The sequence below is a fragment of the Camelina sativa genome, chromosome 12, assembly GCF_030686135.1.
Source record: "Camelina sativa cultivar CO46 ecotype springtype chromosome 12, ASM3068613v1".
NCBI lineage: Eukaryota > Viridiplantae > Streptophyta > Magnoliopsida > Brassicales > Brassicaceae > Camelina > Camelina sativa.
Genome location: NC_141891.1, coordinates 28,463,720 through 28,479,620, shown reverse-complemented (window position 1 = coordinate 28,479,620; position 15,901 = coordinate 28,463,720). Strand labels below are relative to the sequence as shown.

General features: G+C 36.4%; 3 protein-coding genes across 5 annotated transcripts; all 3 read right to left on the bottom strand.

The window, feature by feature from the left end:
• Positions 1 to 542: 542 nt before the first annotated feature.
• LOC104732532 (uncharacterized) lies at positions 543 to 2,336 on the bottom strand. 2 transcript variants are annotated; one of them, XM_010452085.3, is made up of 3 exons: positions 2,152 to 2,336; positions 1,561 to 1,726; positions 543 to 1,434 (listed from the first exon to the last, which is right to left on the bottom strand). In XM_010452085.3, exons 1-3 carry the CDS (start codon positions 2,209 to 2,211, stop codon positions 1,313 to 1,315), a joined length of 348 nt encoding a protein of 115 aa, XP_010450387.1. In that variant the 5' UTR covers positions 2,212 to 2,336; the 3' UTR covers positions 543 to 1,312. The 2 variants fall into 2 exon arrangements, with proteins under 2 accessions (XP_010450387.1, XP_087333758.1); XM_087477632.1 differs by having other exon boundaries at positions 1,556 to 1,726; positions 2,152 to 2,332.
• Positions 2,337 to 6,369: 4,033 nt separating this feature from the next.
• Positions 6,370 to 10,409, bottom strand: LOC104732531 (O-fucosyltransferase 35). Of its 2 annotated transcripts, XM_087478505.1 has the most exons (9): positions 9,580 to 10,409; positions 9,047 to 9,193; positions 8,838 to 8,910; positions 8,666 to 8,736; positions 8,489 to 8,577; positions 8,129 to 8,261; positions 7,781 to 8,013; positions 7,119 to 7,595; positions 6,370 to 7,032 (listed from the first exon to the last, which is right to left on the bottom strand). In XM_087478505.1, exons 1-9 carry the CDS (start codon positions 10,111 to 10,113, stop codon positions 6,813 to 6,815), a joined length of 1,977 nt encoding a protein of 658 aa, XP_087334631.1. In that variant the 5' UTR covers positions 10,114 to 10,409; the 3' UTR covers positions 6,370 to 6,812. The 2 variants fall into 2 exon arrangements, with proteins under 2 accessions (XP_087334631.1, XP_087334632.1); XM_087478506.1 differs by lacking the exons at positions 9,047 to 9,193; positions 9,580 to 10,409 and having other exon boundaries at positions 8,822 to 8,910.
• A 3,813-nt stretch (positions 10,410 to 14,222) lies between these two features.
• LOC104732530 (transcription factor TT2) lies at positions 14,223 to 15,502 on the bottom strand. The gene is made up of 3 exons (XM_010452083.3): positions 15,225 to 15,502; positions 15,018 to 15,147; positions 14,223 to 14,939 (listed from the first exon to the last, which is right to left on the bottom strand). The coding sequence occupies exons 1-3, from the start codon at positions 15,361 to 15,363 to the stop codon at positions 14,423 to 14,425; spliced, it is 786 nt and encodes a 261-aa protein (XP_010450385.1). The 5' UTR covers positions 15,364 to 15,502; the 3' UTR covers positions 14,223 to 14,422.
• Positions 15,503 to 15,901: the final 399 nt, after the last annotated feature.

The window sequence follows — 15,901 nt, the reverse complement described above, 5'->3', positions numbered from 1 at the left end:
AAGAACAAAAGCAATGAAAAATAAAAAATAGGAGTATCTTCAAATTTAGACCTCTAAAAATGAGAATGTCTATAAATTTAATGTTAAGACACCCATAAAGTGTTTATGAAAAAAAAATTGGTGGAAGAGAGCTGCACTCACTATTATCCAAGAAAAAAAAAGAGGAAATAGTTGTGAAGATCACAGAAGTTTCGTTCAAAATAAAAATTGATTTGGTGGAATTTGCAATAGGCGGGTGAGTCAAGCTTCTAGAACACCTGATAAAATATTTGTGTCATCTTCTTCTTTATTTAGGGTATAAAAAACTATATTTGGTTTGATGTGGAAACTTTCCAACTATATATGAAACGAAAGCAGTTGATGTGGAAAGTATTTGTGAGCGCGTTGGGGAAGGAAAGGGAATTCTTCGCTCTCAGAGCAAGTGCATTGGTGTCCCTCAGATTTTGGTCCCTTAAATATAATAAAATTAATTTCAGAGTTTCTTAAATTTGATATGAGCATTGGTGTGCCTCACAATTGGTGCCTTGAATAAAATAATAATATTTAAAAAAATTTAAATTAATTATTTAAATAAATATGTAAAAAGATATTAAAGTTTTAATTAAAATAAAACATATAATATTAACATCAACAACATAAAAAAATTAAAAAGTTAAAAAAAACTTGAAAAAAAAAACAAAACATACTCATCTTGTGGCACTGTGTACTCAACCTGTATAACCATCTGTGTAACGCCCATTCGGAATAGCTGCAAATGAGTCCCCTTTCTTCAAAAATTGACTTAAGACGATTGGGAAGTTTTTCAGAGAAGATAAGGAATTTTGGAGCTTCTCTATTAACACGGATGAAGTTGCCTCACCATCAGACCAAAGTAATTTTGTGAACACCTCAAATCTCTTACCAACAAACGGTAAAGTATCACATTCAGGATCCCCATTGCTAAGTTTCCGTTGATAGAGTCCATTAGAGAGATAATCAGCCAGTGACTTTACAACTCCATTCTCTGTAAATTCAAAAGTGGACACAGATTCCCTTCCATTCAGCCTTTCCCTGATTTGGGTCCATATTGAGAAGAATTTCTCATCATGCAGGACATGTGCATCAATGGGTACAGTCATCAAGGCGCTAAGTGCTTCTGACAATACCTTGAGGTCTTGAAGGACATCTGTCAAGCCTTTCTCAGAGTTGAATACTTCAGGTCCAAAGAAACTCTCCTTGATACGTGTTGCAAGAATGTTGACAGTATCAGTGTCAATCTTACATGTTTGTGAAGACGAGGATAGTGATTTTCCAAAAGATTGGCACAAGCATTTCACAATCTCTTTCGTAGCAGGCTTTTGTGAAAAGTCAGATGATCCCTGAATGAAACCAGATACCGGATTTTGTTGCTAGAGGAACAAGACACCTCAAAGTTCACAACGTATAATGCTAGACCTTTGAGAAAAACAAGAACAAGATTAGACCTCAAAGTTCACAACTTCTAAAAGATTAGACCTTTGAGAAAAACAAGAACACCTCAAAGTTCACAACGTATAATGCTAGAGGAACAAGACACCTCACAGAGACAGAAGAGTTGGACTAGGCCTGATGGTACAAAGAAGTATTTGAGAACGACGTATAAAGCTAGAGGAACAATCGTGACATATCCATAGAACACTCCAGCAGACCAAGTCACCAGATTAATATCGTAGTTCCATTCTTGTTTCTTCCATTTGTAGATTTGATTCTGCAAAAACAATGCATCTCTCAATCACAACTTAACATGAACATAACCAATGTCAAACCAAAACTTAAAAGATCAAACTACATTAGCAATAACAAGTCTTCCTCTTTCTCCATAAACAAGATTCTCGTATCTTCTATTAGCTAAACCCTTAATCTGTTTGAAACTAGAGATTCATTCAAAATCCATAGCATTACCTAATAAATTTGCAGTAACCTTAGCTAACATCAACAGGATTCCAAAAATCAAGTCGTTCTAATCAGTTCTATAATCAAATTAACCTCAGAAACTGAAGAATCAGTGTACGGACAAACAAAACAGGTGGAAACAAGATCAGATCCGAAGAATCAGTGTACGGACAAGCGCACACACAGACGTAGAGATACTCATCGAAGATTGAGAAAACGTTAATGGATGAGAGAACTTACAGGTACAGATCCAGAGACTTTCTGGCTGTCGATAGTAGTGTAGTTCCCGCCGCACATCATCTTTGCTCCGATCTTCTCCGTTCGGCGTTGAGATAGAAGAGAGAATTCGACAAATTATTTTGTTTTAACCCTTGAAAAAATCTTCAACCAATCAGAACTTACCACGCGTCCAAATAGACGGACGAAAAAACGTCCCAAATAAAGAAACGTTTCTTCTAAATTGGGTCTTTTTTATTTATTTTAAAACAAAAAAAAATGAGGGACGGCCCAAGTAGACGCCGTTGCACATAGTCTGAGTTGTTGACATTTGCTTGGTCCTACGAAATGAGGCTACATCCTTTTAACTTTTTGAATCCTAAATCGGGGTTCAAGTTTCAACGAGAGAGTTGATAGAGTTTGCTAATTGAGTGGAGTTTTATATTAACTAATTTTTGGACTTGGTGTGATTTTTTTTTTTTTTTTTTTTGTTTCAAACTGAGAGATACTTTTACGTTTTTAATTTCTTATAACTTACTTTTCTCAATAAAAATTTCGGTTGTGATATTTTATTATTTACCGTGTTCCTCCGTGTTTGAGATGAAACTACTTTTTTTTTTTGTCAACTACATTTCTTCTTTAGAAGAAATAAAAGTAAAAGCAAGGATGGATATACAAATTCAGGTTGTTTTCGATTTTCTCGGTTATAGAGTTTAAGATTCATATAGATAATGGATATATTTAATTCGGATTTTTTTAAAACATTCGCTTTGGTTTTTTTTTCGGTTCGATACCTTCACTTCTGTGAATTTGACCAACACCAAATAATTAATAGGTTAATAAATTTAGGGGAGCTTCCATTTTTTAGGGTTAAAATTCTGAAACTGTCATAAATTTAAGAAACCCCCTAGCAAAAAAAGTGATATCCGATTTGAAATTGCAAATGTTCGTGGAGCTAACTCAAATATTAAGGGGGGTGTATTCAAACCATGATTTTGGAGAATTTGATGGGATTTAGTAAATTTAGAATTTTGATAGATTTTAGGGAAGTTCATATGATTTTCTGTAAAATTCTTTCAAATCCCACCTAAAACCATGAGATTTGGGTTTCTGTATTTTTAACTAAACAAATCCTCTAGAATCCTCCAAAATCCTAAAAATTATTAAAATCCTAATCCACAAAACTGTTTTGAATAACAGTGGATTTTAAAGTAGATTTTTAAATCATCAGTTTAATAACAAGAGATTTTAATAGATTTTAAAGTAGATTTTTAAATCATCAGTTCAATAACAGTAGATTTTAATAGAATTTTTAAAATCCATGATTGAATAACATGGAATTTGTAAATTTCACACAAATCACTTAAAATGTCAATTTGAATACACCCCCCTAACATTGTTGGAATAATTAGAACGCTCACCCCAAACATAAAAGTTCTTATCCATATCATATATAAAACGGTATTGACTTATATTAGTCTTTTCACCAAGAACAAAACTATTCATTGTTACTTAGTTTGTTAATGTATTCTAATTCTTCCTAAGAAAACATAAAATTGAATCACAATCTTTCCTTAGAGCTTTTGGCCTCTATTTAAATGAAATACAATAATAATATATGAATAATCATTCAATATATAAAAAATGAAAATGCAAAAAAAAATTGAATAGTTAATTTTCTATGGATTCAAATTTTCAAAAACAATGTCAGAAAGTCATGTACAAAAAATATTTAAAAAAAATTTGGTGAATTAAATGTCTAAATTTTATTGAATTTTAAAAATAAATTACAAACTTTCGTTGCCATTTTCATTTTGACAAGAAGGAAGAAGAGAGGGGTATTATGCAATTTAATGAACAAGAAAATACTACATGATATTGTATGGTGGGCTGAATATTCATGTGCAGTCTATGCGCGTGGGGCAAGAGTTTTACGGAAAGGGACTTCAATGTCTGCACAACACTAAGACCATGTGCATCGCACCGTCCTTCGTCCGTCCCACATAATTAAAACAATTAATTTAAATCGAAATAAAAAGAATATAGAAGAAACGTTCATCCAAACGGGATGTTTTGCTTCGTCCTTTGTTACACGTGGCAGGTTGGTGTTCCTCGGTTGCTTCGTCCTTCGTTACTCCACCCAAGTCCACCACCGTAAACGGATCTTCCTCTTCTTCTTCATCATCTTCGTCTCCGTCAACTAGAGTCAACAACAATGTTTCCACGGTATGATTCGACTTCTTATAAATCCGTGAAATTCATATTCTCCATGCCCGATTTCGTTATTCGAATTTTGATTTGTGACAAAAAAAATGGTACAAAAAATGCCCGATTTCGTTATTTGAAGTATTGTTTCCTCAGCTGCCTTGGATGCTTAGATTCTGTTTAGTGCTTGGTTGAATTAGTTTTGACTTGATACTTAGTTTTAACATCACAACCTGATTCGTTGATCTTGTAAAGACTAGGATATTAATTAGCTGGATTGTGTCAGGAGTTTAACCCTGATGATATTCTCCGTAAGGATGATGTTAAAGCTGTGATTGAAGATTTGGGTTTGAATGGTAAGCTTCAAGACCAGAGATTATGGTTCCGAGCACCTAAGCTGACTATCTCCGAGAAGCTATCTCTTGGTAAACGAAAGGTAATGCCTTTTTTTTTCTTCATCTCTTTGAAATTGCTCATTCCAATTGGTTATAGTTTTGTTGAGAAATGTGATTTTCTGTGTGACGTTTTCATCATGGATTCATTCAAATTTTGTCCAGATGGAAGAAGTAAAAAGGAATCCTACCTCTACTGTATCTGCTGGATCTGCATTGTCACAGGCAAACGGTAGTGTTGCATCTCCAGGTCTTGGTACGGCTAATCATACTCTCTGCATTTTTTTTACAAACCATTTAATCTCTATCTACAGGCGTTGTGACTGTTTCTTTACCCTTTGTTTCTGAAGCGAGTAAAGCTTCTGTGGCACATCAGTGGCCTAATCGTGAAGTTAACACAAGTGGAAGCCACTTGAAAATGGAGAGACCTCAGATAACGCTTAACGGTGCTTCTCAAGGGACTCGTAAGTCCCTCCTATCCCCCTTTGTTTTTTTCTAGATGTAGTTGTACTGATAACTGATAAGATACTTTGAACCTTTGATATCAGAACTCTTTTCTTGCGGCCAGGTATATTATAGTTGGTTTGCTACTGCTTTCTACAATAGGACTTATAAATTTGGTGAAGGTGGTTATAACAGCCAATTACAGATAACTGACCGATTACTAGGTTATTAGGCTTGTAGAGTTACTAACCCTCATGCTTGAAAATAATTATGCTTTTTGTGAATGCTGTCATTTTCTTGCTTAATTTTTGTGAATGAGAGATGATAAATATTACTGGTCATGTTAACTTTTTTTTTTCGTTAGGTTTCTTTCTTGAGTTGCTAATTTTACATGTTATGTTTCCAGTTCTTTGTTAGCGTTTTCTTTTCCGATTTTGAGTTTGTTTCAACTTTCATATACCACTTGTTTCTCTGTTTCAGCAATTTCTTCCACAAACTATTATGCTGCACCCTGGTCTGCCCAACCTCAATCCACAAACTAATTTTTGTAACTTTGTAATTTTCTTATATTATTAATATTAATGTTATATGTTTTATTTGAATTTAAACTTTAATATGATTTTACTTATTAATTTAAATATTTAATTTTAAATATTAAAAAATATTTATTTTTATGGGAGACCAACTATTGAGGGACACCAATGCTCGTACCAAAATTAAGAAACTCTGAAAATAAGATTAATATATTTGAGGGACCAAATTTTTGTCTCTACCAATGCACATGCTCTAAGACTCTGATGCAATATGACACGGGATGAGACTCTTGTGTAACTAATGTCTCATACAAAAATTCATTCCTCACACTGCACTTCACTTTAATGATGAACAAAATAATCAGTTAATCACTAAGATTTTATGTTTTTATTTTTATTACTACAAATTTACTTTTTTATTAAATGGATAATTTGGCTAACGTATGCGCTGAACCGTAGTTTCTCAGGTCACTAACATGATGCGGTGAGTAGATGTTGTATGTTTCCTTTGGTATCATGAAAGTCCAAGAAAACTGTTTAACAGTCTCTCGATCAAGCAGTCTCGCATTTGCAACTTGTAAAACCATGAGGTTGGTTGACCGATCTTCTAAGACGTAAGCTGCTGAATAAAGATAGCAACACTTTCATCAACAGCTGGAAAAAGATACTTGCAGCAATACATTATCTTCTATGTTATTAATGCGTATACAAGAACAAGAAGTTGATTCGAGTTAAGGCAAAAAAACAATGACAACTGTAGAGTTACAAACAATGAATCCTATTGTTTACCCACTTCCAAAAATCTCCATGGCCATAGCTAGAGGCAAGCTTTGTCCGTATAATTTGACTGAGGATGAACCGTGAACGTTTCAGCGGGGTTTTTTCTTACAAAAGATTCCAGTAAGTTACTGTCCCCGTAGTTTCTTTAAGTTGTCTCTCTTTGAAACCAATTTCTCAATCTTTGAGCTTTGGTAATCAATCACCCTCTCTAGTTTCAGGAGGCAAAAAAATCACAGTCCCCTTCATCTTTTTTTTTTGTTTTTTTTTTTGTTTTCGGCTAACTGTAAAACTCAGGCTACTAACAAATATTACCAGAAGTATCTGCCCATGTTTATGTCCGTCGCATCCTATCTTCTTCTTCTTTAGTCTCGCATATACACCCGGGAAGAGGATTTGCATAAAAACTCTCTTCCAGCTTTGGGAACTCCCCTGACTCTCTGTTATATGGAGCTCCATTTCGGTCTTTGTGCAGCTTTTTCACTTTGGAACTAAACTTTTTCCAAGATATTCTCCCCTCATCCAATGAATCAACAAGTTTTACAAAGTTCATCCTGCATTGACAAAGAAGATATGAACCAATATGATACAAAAAAAATTACTACAACCTAGTGCAGGTACATTATTTGGGAGAACTTACTTGTCTGGGTTTATGGTCTTTTTGAAGTCCTCGAATCGCCTGTGACCTTGAACCGCTTTCGCCATGTTCCCATCATATGTGTAGAGAAATACCTCACTCTGAAGTGCAACAATATAATCCAAACCAGCCAACATGTTCTGGTGATTATTAAACGGACTCAGCTCTTCTTTGGTGGCAAGAGTTGAATGTGAGAAAATGTTGGGGAAGTCTGTGTTGAGAGGATCCATGCTTCCATTTCCATAAGCTTCACCAGCTACGAGGTAAATCCGGGAGCTGGATGGGAATTCTAAAGCCCTCAGCAAAAGCGAGGTTTCCCTCGGAGTCAAGGGACAACCACCTTGCAATCTTCTCTCTGTTCCATTTATTTCTTTTTCCTTCCAGTGACTAACCTCATATCGCATTTGCCGTAATTCTTCGTCTTCTTCAGCTGTCAAACTGTGACTGCAGCCAGTGAAAGCCAGCATATCCTTCTCATACCTGTAGAGGATAATATGATTATAATAAAGCCGAACTTTATCGGGATTACTCAGTGTCTCTGCATGAGCTATACACCAAGCACATTCAAACTGGACTTGCATCTAGATCTATCTAAATAAACTGGCATACGGCCCAATGTCAATAAATAAGAAGTGACAAATAGAAAAATAGAGAAAGCTGCTTGCCTTAAATGAAGAGCTAGGTATGGACCTCTGTTCTCCCTCATTCTAGAAACTAGAATGTTTCCCAGTTCCTCTATTGGAGCTGAATATTTCAGAGCTTTATAATTTACTCGGCAACGAAGCTTTTGTACAGAATCAGGTAGGTCATTGTTAGCGAGCCGGGAATCTGTGTGGGTTAAGTACATTACGATATGCTGTTTCAACAATGGAAGGACCTCTTTCTTGTAGTAACCAACCTGTAACAAGGAATTTTTTTTCAATTACTGAGAGTCTTTTTGAAAACAGTTGTATGCAAAAGCTAGTGAACCAGAGGACCCCGATATAACCAAATAGCAAGAAAGCAATCTTGACCTTAGACCACGATATGGGTGTTTTGACGAAAGGCTCGGTTCCGGCTAATTCTGGTGGAAGTGACTCAACTATGTGAATATCATCCTTCAACTCCTCAATGAAGTGTTGCCAATCAAATAAATCTTTAAAGCCACTGCAAACTCGGTGATACAATGAAATCAGCTAAAGAGAAGATAATAAAACTAACTGAAAGTCACCTATCATGACTATGGTAGAGCTTTAATTATTTATCTTTAGTATGCTAAGAACAATGACTTATTCAATTGTTTAATTAGGTGAAATCTACAGAGTGCTTAATAAGTTACGTGCTTCGTAAGGGCATGAGAATAATTAAATTTCTTGATAAAGTCAGGAACTAGCCTGTCATCTGCCCAGTATGAGCTGTGGTCAAGTGAGGGAAGCACCAAAGTTGCCTTCATAATTTTAGCCACTGCAACCATATCACATATCTGCATTCTAAAATAGTTAAACGCATCAGCCTAGAACTTATAAACAGAAGATAACTAGAGAAACGATGAGAAAACACAAAAGCCTGACCCCAAATCTCATTTGGTTTAGTCCTCCATTAGCATTTATAAGAAGGTAGCCATTCGTAATAGCACCTAACTCTGGAGAAAATATGTACTAATATGGTCAGGACTTAAAAGAAGACAACAAAAAATTTAGATTTGCTAAGCTACTAACAGGACTAACAGTTTATATTGCATACTTTTGCGACTCCTTGAACTGTCAATGCACTGCGAGAAATTTCCACTCTCAGGTTTTGCCCAAACACCTGAGTACTGAGTGAAGAATAGAGCAAGATTTCAGTAGCAAGATTTAGGAGACTAGGGAATGAAGCTGCAAATTAAATCAACTTGAAAACTTGTGCCATTTGAAGCAGTGGAAGAAAAGATGATACGCAGAGATAAAACTTACTTCAACAACACTGTTTTGGTCACCCACCACGTGTGAAGCAACCATAACCAAAGTTGGATCAACATCATCATGCCCTCCATCTTTATAGATATAATCATGTGAGCTATGATCAAGTAGATTTACTCGGGGGATTGAGTTGGATAAATCCTAGAAAAAATTAACAAAGTCATGTAAGATGTTTAAAGCCTTCTTCTCTCCCATCTTCCAAAGCCACAAATTTCAACCAGAGAAACACGTTCAACACTAGTAACATCCACAAATGTAAAGATTCTAAGCAAGCAGCCCTCACTCAAGATGGAAAAATAGAAACACACATCCACATTTGGGCAACATGAAAACGCAATTTACCAATTTGTAGAAACAGAAACAAAGGCCAAACACATATAAAACGCAACAAGACCTTCCTAAGCCAGAGACAACAAATGTTCAAGTAGAGGAACAATCTAAACACTAGTAGCATCAGAAATGTGAACAAAGCAGCAGGTTGTCTAGTACCAGGACTAAAGGCCAAACAAAAGCAGAAAATGAAGAACCTGATCAGAAGCAGCGCCATCAATAGCAGATCCAAGCCAACCAGTAGCACAAATCTTGAAAACACCCATAAACAAACAGACACCACAGAAAGCAAAAAACATCCAATGGCCAAGCTTCTTCCTCTCCTTCAAACTAAAATCCGAAACGACGGATCCCATCGGCTTCCTCAACAAGCCTTTCACAACTCTCTCCCTCAACTGACCGTACGTCTGATGCTTCCTATTGACAGCAGAATCGAATCCACCACTCGGATCTGAGCCCGAGCCGGAAACAATCTCTGATCTAGGTGAATTAAGAGGCAGATCGATCTCGTGATGAACTCTCAAGGTGGAGGAGGTGTTGTTGTTGCTGCTGCCGCTGCCGCTGCTGTTATCAACAACACCACCACCACTGACACCTACGTGACTAGAACCCCCAGAACCGCCGCGTTTGAAGGATTGAGCACGGCGGGTCATGGGACCGGAGAAGCGAGGGCTATTAACATGTTGGGGGACGCCATCGCCACCGTCGTGGTGGTGGAGGTGGTGGCCCATCTCGAGCTCTTCTTCGATTGTTGCTATCTTTTTATCAAGAAGACGAAGACGAAGACGAAGACGAAGACGAAGATACAAAATGGTGTTGTTGAGAGCTCTTCTTATCTTTTTTTTTTTTTTTACTTTGTTTGCCAAAATTCTTCAATTGTCGTCTGACTTGTTTTTGTTTGTTAGATTCATTCAAGTGGGAAACTGAGATTTGAGAGTCTCAATTTTTGTGTGTGTGTGTGTGTGTTCTATTTAGTATAATTAACTCTCTTTTTTTTTTTAATAATATTTTACAAAATGGACCTTTTATTGGAAAAAAATGGAGAAGCAAATAAATACCAGTTGCCAAGTTTTCCTAAGTTTTGTTTATGGTTTATTACTTTTATTTATCTAACATATATTTTTGTCTACAATATTACATATATAATGTTCTACGTTGAAAACGCCTAAACCGCCTAAAATCGCCTAGGCTCCGATTAAGCGTTCTAGGCGCTAGGGGTTGGGTCACCGCCCAGTTACCGCCTAGCGCTTTTTTGAACATTGGTATTAGTATTATGGTTGTTGAATATGTTGATTCCGGCCAGTTGCATATCTTATATTCTTATCAAATTTTTCTCGCAGCTGTCGCTATTTTTTTGGGATCCTAGGTGGTTTAACGACGCGGTAAAGGATTAACATTAGCAGATGATTGAATAATATAGTACTTGGATATTATTTGGAAGTGTTATCTATTAGACAATAAAGCTCTTGAATGTAAATGGATCTTCAAGATTAAATTTGCGACTGATGACGACTCACTTCACTTGAGCGGTCTAATAAGACTTATATATCTTGTGATGTATGAAAATTGTCAAGACATATATCAGACATTGATTACAATGAGACATTTCTCTCTGATTGCTAAAATAGTGTATATACATATTTTTGTTCAAGTGGCTACAACGCATAATATTAAACGAATGTTTATAATATTTTTCCTCATGGAAACCTTGATGAAGAAGTGAATATAAAGCCCCTCTTGGTTTTCACATACCGTCTTCCAATAATGTTTGTAAGTTCTAAATACTTTTAACGTTCTGAAATAAGCACGGCAGTGAGCTAGTTTTCCAAGCTTGCATGTCTTGCCACCGCCAAACAGATAAGGCAACCGTGGTAGGCCAAGTAACTACGCTAGGAAAGATGAATTAATGAAACTTCTTGTAAGGTGTTGATAATTGGTTTTCCCGATTTGTTGTGGTTGGTAGCGATTGGAATTCATTAAAGAAGTCACTTTCTACTGCATTAAGTCGTCCTAAATCGTCAAATTCCAAAAGCTCCTTCACGCAAGTATTTGTGTTTGCGAACGTTAGCGGGAGGTCTAAAAAAAAAGAATTACATAAATAACAAATCCAAAATATATTATAAAAATTTATTTATATTCACATTAATTCTAAACACTAATCATCCTCTTTAAATTTTCCAATATGAATAATAATTTGTGTTTCATCATAAAATTTATTTGTTTCTTTTATTTTTTTTTTTTTGGTCAAACTCGGATTTCATTCAAATTAAAAGAGTTATTCCTCCTCAAAGAGAAGATACAAAAGGCTATCAGAAGCCCAAACAAGCCAAGCCATATGAGCAAATGGTAACACAACAGCAATAACTAAAGCATAAACTAACCATAGATGAAAGGATAAATGGGAGCTAACAAGCTCAAACCATAGATAAAGGGATAGATGGGAGCTAGCAAGCTCAAACCATGGATAATGGGATAGATGGGAGCTAACAAGCTCAACCAAAGTAGATTGGTTCTTGAATGGAGGAAACAAAGCCTCTAGAGACACCAACGACAAACAGTCAGCAAAAGCTGAACGGGAAACGTCTTGAGCAACAAACCTCGCTTCTACTACAAGTAGAATAGTCTTCACAACAATGCTCCCTATGACAATACCACTAAAACCAAGTGAAGTATTTGGGAGGATAATAAGCTCCTTAAAGGAGAGATGAGGGCTATAAAAGCCCCGGTGAACCAGAAAATCTGGAACGATGAAGGAGAGCAGAGAGCTCTTTCCAATCTGCAACAAAGCGGCTACTAACACAGCCAATTTGAAGTAGAATCTGCATATTGCAGTAAAGGTTCGCACTAAGGCGATACAAGTGCTACAAGAAAGCACAAATGTGGATCCAAGGGTATCCAAAAACATCAAAGAAGTAAAAGCGAGATCTGAATTCCACAAAGCCAGAACCACACTTTCAACGATCATCTGAGAACTTTCCAAAGTTGAAGAACCAGAGACCGTAGAATAGGAGCATACCTGGGGGAACAGGAAAGAAGGCGTGTTGATTGAGATGGAGGTGGAGAGCGAGCAGTCAGCTCTGCTGCCAACGAGGCTGAGAAGCCGGTGTGACTTGACGACGTGAGCTACGTGGATCTGAGTCGGAGAGGGATCTGGAGGGTCTGGAGGATCAGGCGGATCTGGTGGAGAAAGAGGATACGACAATGAAGCCGGCGCCGATGGAAGCTTCAGGCCGAGAGAAGCAAGCAGGTCCGTCAAAGACGAAGGCCCATGTCGCAGCGACATCATCGAAGAAGAACGAGCCATTGAACCCGAGAAGCAGAGAAACGCTATTAGAAGCGGAAGAAGCCAGAGAGGAAGCCGGAAAAACACGCCGGAAATGACTGCGATAACTACGAAGAGACACCCGCAGAACGAGAGCAACGCCGATTAGGAGAGGGGAACGCCGGGGAAGCTTTGCCGGTGGAGAAACGCCATTTGAAAACTCCTCTTGCGGCTCCTCGAGAAACGTGCCCGGGAGAGAACTAGGTTTCTTTTATTTATGTCTCTTTAGTAATTATGTTAATTTTTTTTTTTACTTCTTCTGTCCTATTATATAAAAGTTTTTAGCTAAAGACACAAAATCAAAAAACAAGAAATATTTTCTTATTTATAAATATTCAACCAATAGAAAAACATATTGCAGTATTTAATAGTCATAAACTATTAAATTAATATAAATTGTACATAGAACCTATAAAAAAACTTTTAAAATAGAACAAATAAAAAGCTTAAAAAATCTTATATAATTTTTCATAAATATCTTTTTGTGTTTTTAATACTTTTTTATAATTGTAAATTATATTTATTTTGGTAATTTTTTGTTTAACCGCTATCGCAATCACTAATCAACTAGTCATAAATCTCCTGTAGATACATTCATTTTCAACCGCTAAATCAATCATTCAACTTAACAATGCTTGAAACCGTAATTGTCTGTTTCCAAAAACTTTTACAACCGTAATCGCAAATGCTGCGTTGGAATCAGCCATGCCCTAAAAGTACCAAGACTAAGTTAAAGCGAGACAAACGTATCATGACATGCTCAAATTGCAAGGAAAAAGGACAAAATAAGTTAGGATGTAAAAACCCGAATGTTGAGTCTGAAGCTAAAAGACCAAGGAAAGAACTCCTTAGTTCACTTTCTTTTAAATCAATTTTGTTTTCACTACATGAAATTGGGGGTCTTAGAGCAACTCCATCGGTTCATATGTAGGTAAATCTCTCAGCATTAAAATATTTATAAAAAGAAAGGAAAAGAGAAGAGGAGAGAATGAATGCCACACAATGAGAACCGACTGATAATGGATTTCTCATACTTAGATTGGTTATTCTTTTTTAAATTAAAATTTAATTTAAAATTTTATATATTAAAAAAGGATTAAAATATTCTATTTGGCATACCAATGGAGCTGCTCTTAATAGCACTTGAATATAAGTACGAAGGTTAAAATCTAGTGGTAAGTTAAATCTAGTAAAACCTGCCACGCATTACTTAGAACAATCATCTACTATCTATTTGTATATATACGATGATTCCATAAATGAAAAGAACAAATTCCTTACAATTATTACCGTGCCTGCCTATAAATAGACTATTCGTGTATATTAAAATGAAATTTCGTTATACAATATATTGTAAAGTGGATTCGTATTTTATAGGAACAAACAAACAACGCAAGTAGAAATTTATGGTAGGGTGGTGGTTAAGCGGTAGTTAGGCTATAGTAAAAGCTCTATCATTGGCTCATGCTCTAAATTAATTAAACAAAATCTTTCAAAAAAATAAATAAGTCGTGCGTATTTGCAGTAATATAGATTATTATTATTAGGTTAATGACAAAACTAATTTCCACAGCACTCGAAATTGTATAATTTATTTGTTTCTTTGGTCTCCTTATAGTAAGTTAGAATTTTAGAAATTAGAAGCGTTCAGACACACATATACTTTTGTCCGTATAGCTAGAGAAGTATGTAATACTATATAGATGTTTGCGGTAGGTTCAACAGTTGAAGTTTCCGAGCCAATCTTCATCGTCGCCATGGTGATGATAAGAAGTGAAAGGTCTATTGAGATCGAGATTACCTTGAGCTGGAACCAAATCTCCCAAAATCTCCTCAGACGAAACAAAAGATGTTACGTTTCCACAGTCCAAACTATCAAAATCAATCAAATCCGGGAATAAAAACTCCGACTGGATCCTATCGAAATCGAACTGAAGATCTCCCATCAACGAAGATGACGTCCCACCTTGATCCATCATCTCTTGTTCTTTCAAAGGAAGTGGACTGATACTACTCTGCTTCTGAAGAGATAGATCCGAGAGGAGAAGAGCCTTCGAGCACCTCATCGCCTTTGTACGTATAACACGGACATTGTTCTCGTTCTTGGTCGAATGTTTTATACGTTTCGGTGGGTTTGTTTGAGTTTTGGGAAGTCTTTTGCGGAGGTTTGAGTTCCAATGGTTCTTTATTTCATTGTCTGTTCGGCCTGGAAGCCTCCCAGCTATCAACGACCATCTGCGTTAATTATCATACATGTCATGTAACAAATAATTTTACTACAAAAAAAAAATTTATATGTGTTTTGGTGAAAACCTGTTTCCAAGGAGATTATGGAGACGGATTATGAGTTCTTCTTCATCAGGTGAGATGTTTCCGCGCTTTATCCCGGGTCTTAAGTAGTTCTTCCACCGGAGTCTACAGCTTTTGCCACATCTCTTGAGCCCTTTTGTGTGTGCAAAAGACAATTATTGTAGGTAGAAGATATGATGTGACACTATGAATAGATAGATAGATTCGTACCAGCCTTGTTTGGGAGAGTACTCCACTTGCCTTCACCATGAGTCGTGATGTAATCTCTTAGGGTCTTGTCTTCATGATCAGTCCAAGCTCCTCTGTTTAACTCCTCTCTCTTCAGAGCATTAGTCGCTCTCTTTCCCATTCTCTCTCTTGTGGTTGTGGCTGTGGTTGGTACAAATTGTCTTTAGTGTTGCGTTGAGAATATATTCTGTTTTGTGTGTTAGCTGAGTAAAATCTTTATAGGGGAGTTTGTTGCAAATGCCCGTACAGCAGTCGCTTTCAAAAACCCTCTGTCACACACACTTTGAAGTTTTAATGCTTTTCTCACCTGGTAATAATTAAGCTTTCGTGAAATTAATTCTGCGGAAGATTTTAACATCAAGAAACAACTTTTAATATGCTAAGTGTGAAAAGTATTGAGAGCAGTCATATACTTTTTTTTAACACAAATGCAAATGCAGTAAACTAAGGGCCTGACTGGTTCAAACGCTACGGTTGCGGTTGCGGTTGTGGGAGATTGCGAAAGCGGGCGATTGCGGTTTCAAGCGTTATTAAGCGTTTTGAACGACTGGTTTAGCGGTTTAAAATTGATGCGTTTGCGGGAGGTTTACGACTGGTTGACCAGCGGGTGCAATAGCGGTTGGAACATAATAAATGTGATATATAATTATATAAATGTT

What these genes read in the sequence shown, in the direction of transcription:
- LOC104732532 (XM_010452085.3), bottom strand. Translation starts at nt 2,211, where the DNA reads ATGATGTGCGGCGGGAACTACACTACTATCGACAGCCAGAAAGTCTCT. An exon ending in AAGTCTCTGGATCTGTACCT is followed by an intron (nt 1,727 to 2,151) that starts GTAAGTTCTCTC and finishes TTGTTTTTGCAG; the next exon opens with AATCAAATCTACAAATGGAA. An exon ending in AGTCCAACTCTTCTGTCTCT is followed by an intron (nt 1,435 to 1,560) that starts GTGAGGTGTCTT and finishes TTTTTCTCAAAG; the next exon opens with GTCTAGCATTATACGTTGTG.
- LOC104732531 (XM_087478505.1), bottom strand. Translation starts at nt 10,113, where the DNA reads ATGGGCCACCACCTCCACCACCACGACGGTGGCGATGGCGTCCCCCAA. An exon ending in CAGTTCAAGGAGTCGCAAAA is followed by an intron (nt 8,737 to 8,837) that starts GTATGCAATATA and finishes TATTTTCTCCAG; the next exon opens with AGTTAGGTGCTATTACGAAT. An exon ending in CACCCATATCGTGGTCTAAG is followed by an intron (nt 8,014 to 8,128) that starts GTCAAGATTGCT and finishes TCCTTGTTACAG; the next exon opens with GTTGGTTACTACAAGAAAGA.
- LOC104732530 (XM_010452083.3), bottom strand. Translation starts at nt 15,363, where the DNA reads ATGGGAAAGAGAGCGACTAATGCTCTGAAGAGAGAGGAGTTAAACAGA. An exon ending in TACTCTCCCAAACAAGGCTG is followed by an intron (nt 15,148 to 15,224) that starts GTACGAATCTAT and finishes CACACACAAAAG; the next exon opens with GGCTCAAGAGATGTGGCAAA. An exon ending in CATAATCTCCTTGGAAACAG is followed by an intron (nt 14,940 to 15,017) that starts GTTTTCACCAAA and finishes TAATTAACGCAG; the next exon opens with ATGGTCGTTGATAGCTGGGA.